At 30.9% G+C, this 4,253-nt stretch overlaps 1 protein-coding gene and 1 long non-coding RNA gene across 3 annotated transcripts; one reads left to right on the forward strand and one right to left on the reverse strand.

Annotated features, from left to right (window-relative positions):
• LOC105219895 (kelch-like protein 5) lies at positions 1 to 1,558 on the forward strand. 2 transcript variants are annotated; one of them, XM_054228911.1, is made up of 6 exons: positions 1 to 135; positions 193 to 338; positions 427 to 658; positions 769 to 974; positions 1,041 to 1,142; positions 1,198 to 1,558. In XM_054228911.1, exons 3-6 carry the CDS (start codon positions 592 to 594, stop codon positions 1,294 to 1,296), a joined length of 474 nt encoding a protein of 157 aa, XP_054084886.1. In that variant the 5' UTR covers positions 1 to 135; positions 193 to 338; positions 427 to 591; the 3' UTR covers positions 1,297 to 1,558. The 2 variants fall into 2 exon arrangements, with proteins under 2 accessions (XP_054084886.1, XP_028901226.1); XM_029045393.2 differs by lacking the exon at positions 1 to 135 and having other exon boundaries at positions 142 to 338.
• A 103-nt stretch (positions 1,559 to 1,661) lies between these two features.
• Positions 1,662 to 4,170, reverse strand: LOC105219894 (uncharacterized). Its single transcript, XR_008470841.1, has 5 exons — positions 3,967 to 4,170; positions 3,786 to 3,842; positions 3,663 to 3,728; positions 2,975 to 3,404; positions 1,662 to 2,900 (listed from the first exon to the last, which is right to left on the reverse strand). It is a non-coding gene; the product is annotated as an uncharacterized LOC105219894 (long non-coding RNA).
• Between the last annotated feature and the right edge of the window lie 83 nt (positions 4,171 to 4,253).

Below are 4,253 nucleotides of genomic sequence, written 5' to 3' on the forward strand. Positions count from 1 at the left end.
GGTAGTTAGAGTGGCAACATTCATTAACCCTAATTTTTGTATGTATAAGAGCGAGATGCACGTACTACAATGAACCGATCAAAATCTCCGCAATGGCCTCCATTCATATGAAAAGAAAATTTGAAGTGAGTGGATGTAAGTTCGTATTAATAATTTGTTATTTTATATATATTTAATTTTCTCTTTACAAAGGGGTACTATTGTTGACTGGATGCTGCAGCTTATTTGAAGGAAATAACTGCAGAAAATGGCAAAGCGAGCTGCAACGCACATCTGGTGCGTACATGCGAAACTAAAAATAAAAGCAGAACAAGGATTATGCCACTTTAGGCAGATGGGTGAGTTGATAATATCAAACCTTATGTATATCCTAAACATAAAATCTTTTGTTAGAATATACTTTTATCTTTTTATTATCCTTTTCAGATATTCACAAACTTAGGAGAAAAAATTAAAGCTTAAGCTGAATACCATTGGTGGCTAAGTCTGAAAGCACTAATAATGTTGGGGAACACAATTTGGAAACATGTACGTGGGAGAGCATGCCTGCATTGCCACAGCACTTACGGGGCATGAATGTGGCGCTATTGAATGAAAGCATCTACGTTTTGGGAGGTTATTTGCACAATGCAGCTGCGCCATTGGACACTGTGTATAGGTATGTGTAAGTTTTTTAAATTAATAAATAAATTAATTAATTACTTAATAAATATATTAATTTATTAAATAATGCATTAATAAATAATAATAATTTATCATTTTGGTTAGACTATAACGGCACAGAGTGGCAGCAGGTCGCCAATTTGGTGAAACCACGTTTTGAAGCAAACGTCACGGTATTTGAGGATAAAATATACGTTTTTGGTGGCTTGTCAGCTGCAGGAACACCACTTGCCGATTGTGAATGCTATGACGCAGTGAGCAATACTTGGACACAATGTGCTGATATGCTGGAACCACGCGGTAATGTTAATGTAAGTACTAGCATTTAACGGTAAACATATAATATCGAATAAATTATTATGCTCTACCGTTTCCAGTTGACAATAGCAAAGGGACAAATTTATGTGTTAGGCGGTACAAAAAATGTTGGTGGCGTTTGTGTGCAATCTTATGGTCCATTCAAAAATGTGTGGACAAAGGTTTGTTACTGGTACACACAACTTTATTGTATAATATTAATAAATTTACTTTCAGATTTCTCCAATGAATATTGAACGTAGCAACACATGTAGCTTATATCTAAACGAACGCATTCTAGCCATTTGCAGTCTGGCAAAATCAAAGGATAATTAACAGAGCTCTAAAAACACCATTGAGGCGCCGAAGTTGTTCATCTTGCTTCTGATTTGATTATGGAGGCATTATTAGGCTGAACTTTCAATTTAACATTTTTAATATTGTCATTGTTAACTTATAAATTTTGAACGTACGCAATAGCACTCAATTTATTAAGTTAGATGTAAAATAATGTTAAATTAGCATTAGTAGGGAAATTTAATTTGTATTGTATAACAACACAAAATAACAATACTTAAAACTTTTGAGACATTGTAAATTATAAAAATTTAATAATTAATACTAAGTTTATATTTAAAATGTGTAAATTTTGTTAATGTATAAATGATAGCCGCAAAAACATTTGTAAAAATGAATGTTTACTTTCTACTGAAATGTTAATATATAAAAATTAATCTATAATAATTATTAAAAATGTAAAATACCATACTAATTTATATATGTAAATACCTCATACAATTAAATAAATCATTCATTTTTAAACGGAAAAGTAGGTGACCTATAGAATGAAGACCAATAGAGACCAGTGAACCAAATTTAAGTAACGAAACGGTGACCCAACAAATGACCAATACCTGTGATTAAAGTGTTACCCTGAAAATGATAAATCGACCAGTCTCCACTGATAGATGGCTGATTAAAAAAAAAAACTACTACAGGGGGCTATGCTAACCACAGAGTGACATATGCCTTTATAAAACAATGAAAAATTAGAGTAGAAAGATATATGCAGCATTGGCACCAAAATCAATGAGAGAGAGCAAGTAAGATAATCACACCGACATGCCGTAAAAGAGAAGAAATGGTAACTTTTTTCCTGCTGCTAGAACAAAAGAGACCAAAAAATAATACAAGCTTTCTTTACTGGTAACCAATATTTCATAAGATAAGTAACTCCACTCGTCTTGCAGTTTGGTCATTTGTTGGGTCACCGTTTCGTTACTTAAATTTGGTTCATTGGTCTCCATTCTATAGGTCACCTACTTTTCCGTTTAAAAATTAAAAATTGAAATTTTTTTATTTTTATTTATTTATTATAATTGTATGATATATTTACATTTATAAATTAGTATTGTATAATATTTTAAATTTTTTACAAAGTGAACTTTTTACATACGTTTTTGCAGCTATTTATACATTGATTTTTTACAAACGTTTTTGCATTGAATTTTTATACATTTATATTTATACATTGACAAAATTTACATATTTTAAAAATAAAGTTAGTATTAATTATTAAATTTTTAATTTTTACATATTTCATATATAAATTTAGTATTAAGTATTACATTTTTATTTTTTTGTAGTTGTTGTTATACAATTCAAAAAAAATTCTATTACTATTACGAATGTTATTAGTATTCGAACATTCATTTGTATAATTTAATAATATTTTACATCTAGATTATGAATTAGCAAATGAATAAATTAATACTAAACGCGAACGATTTCCTTATAACTATCCTGTAAGGATCCAAAGAAACTAATGAATGTCAATTCCAAACAATCCTATCCCATATGTACATCATAAAAAGGAAAAAAGTTGTGCAACTGCTAATCTAAATGTCCGATGGAATTTGTTGTTGTCTTGTTTATCATGCCTGAAAAATATTAGAAATAAAAATTTTTGTTAACGATTAGAAAATATGAATATATTTGTATTCGTAGTACAAACCTAAGAAAAGTAGTAGCTATTGTAATCCTCCAGTATTTGTATTTATGGTCTGGGTAGGCAATTGAAAAGTAAAGTCCTCTCTAGATGAGCAAAAACTAAACTCTACAAGTCCCTCATCATTCCCGTCCTACATTATGGTGCAGAAGCGTGGACGATGTCAACATCAGATGGACGGCACTATGAGTTTTCGAAAGAAAGGTTTTGGGGATTTATGGTCCCTTAAACATTGGCAACGGCTAATACCGCAGAAGATGAAATGATGAGCTGTATGTGTTGTTAGACGACATAGACATAGTCCAGCGAAAAAAGACAGCGGCTACGCGGGCTTGGTCATGTTGTTCGAATGGACTCGGTGGAAGCCGAGGAAGAGGGAGACCTCCACTCCGATGGAAGGACCAATTGACGCCTAACGCCTTTGTGTTTTCAATATCTGAAATGGATAATGAAAATATAAGTAATGCTAAAAAACAAACGTATATATATATACATATATATCTACAGAGCTTAATGCTTGCAATAACTAAACAAAAAATAAACAACTTTTTAACATCAAAATAAAAATTATTATAAATAAATATTTTGGACACAATGCAACAGATGCATTCTTGTACATACATAGATATGTACATATGTATGTACATCTTAATACGCACTAACTCAACATGTACATATACGCATTTATATTTACCATATTATTATCCACGGTTTCTGCGTTGTTGTTGCACTATATTGCACCAGTGCTAAATCCAAAAACCTGAAATTATTTAAAATTACTAATTTGTATTATTTATTAAAAATATATGAAACATACCTCCACCAATTCCGACGTAACCTCCTTGCTCTTCATTTCCTGCGCACACACGTATAACTGGAATGAAATTATTTTAATTATAAAAACTAATAATAAAAACAACAGAAATAATGCATTTATAAGATGGATAAATATACAAAAACACTTAACAAAATAAAATAAATATTTAAAACGCACTTACATCCATTCACTTTAAATTTTATTTTGAAATGAACAGCGGCCATGGTGGCGATTTTTGAACGGTTCATTGTATCTCTCTCTTACACATACAAAAATTAGGGTTAATGAATTTTGCTACTCTAACTACCGAGATTGCCACTTAACTACAAAATGTTAGCAATGTGTATGTATTGGTAAAAGCTGGAAAAATTTGCATGTGTAGTGGTGTATGAGTTAGCTCCGTCTTGTAGGGAAGGTTAGTAACTAATCGATTGTTTTTTCGATTAATCAGATTTGGAAATTCGTTTC

The sequence above is a fragment of the Zeugodacus cucurbitae genome, chromosome 4 (genome assembly GCF_028554725.1).
Source record: "Zeugodacus cucurbitae isolate PBARC_wt_2022May chromosome 4, idZeuCucr1.2, whole genome shotgun sequence".
Classification (NCBI taxonomy): domain Eukaryota; kingdom Metazoa; phylum Arthropoda; class Insecta; order Diptera; family Tephritidae; genus Zeugodacus; species Zeugodacus cucurbitae.

Bases quoted from the DNA above. Each gene is read 5' to 3' on its own strand.
- LOC105219895 (XM_054228911.1), top strand. From the start codon at position 592: ATGAAAGCATCTACGTTTTGGGAGGTTATTTGCACAATGCAGCTGCGC. The intron at 659-768 runs GTATGTGTAAGT...CATTTTGGTTAG, and splicing joins CCATTGGACACTGTGTATAG to ACTATAACGGCACAGAGTGG. The intron at 975-1,040 runs GTAAGTACTAGC...TACCGTTTCCAG, and splicing joins AACCACGCGGTAATGTTAAT to TTGACAATAGCAAAGGGACA.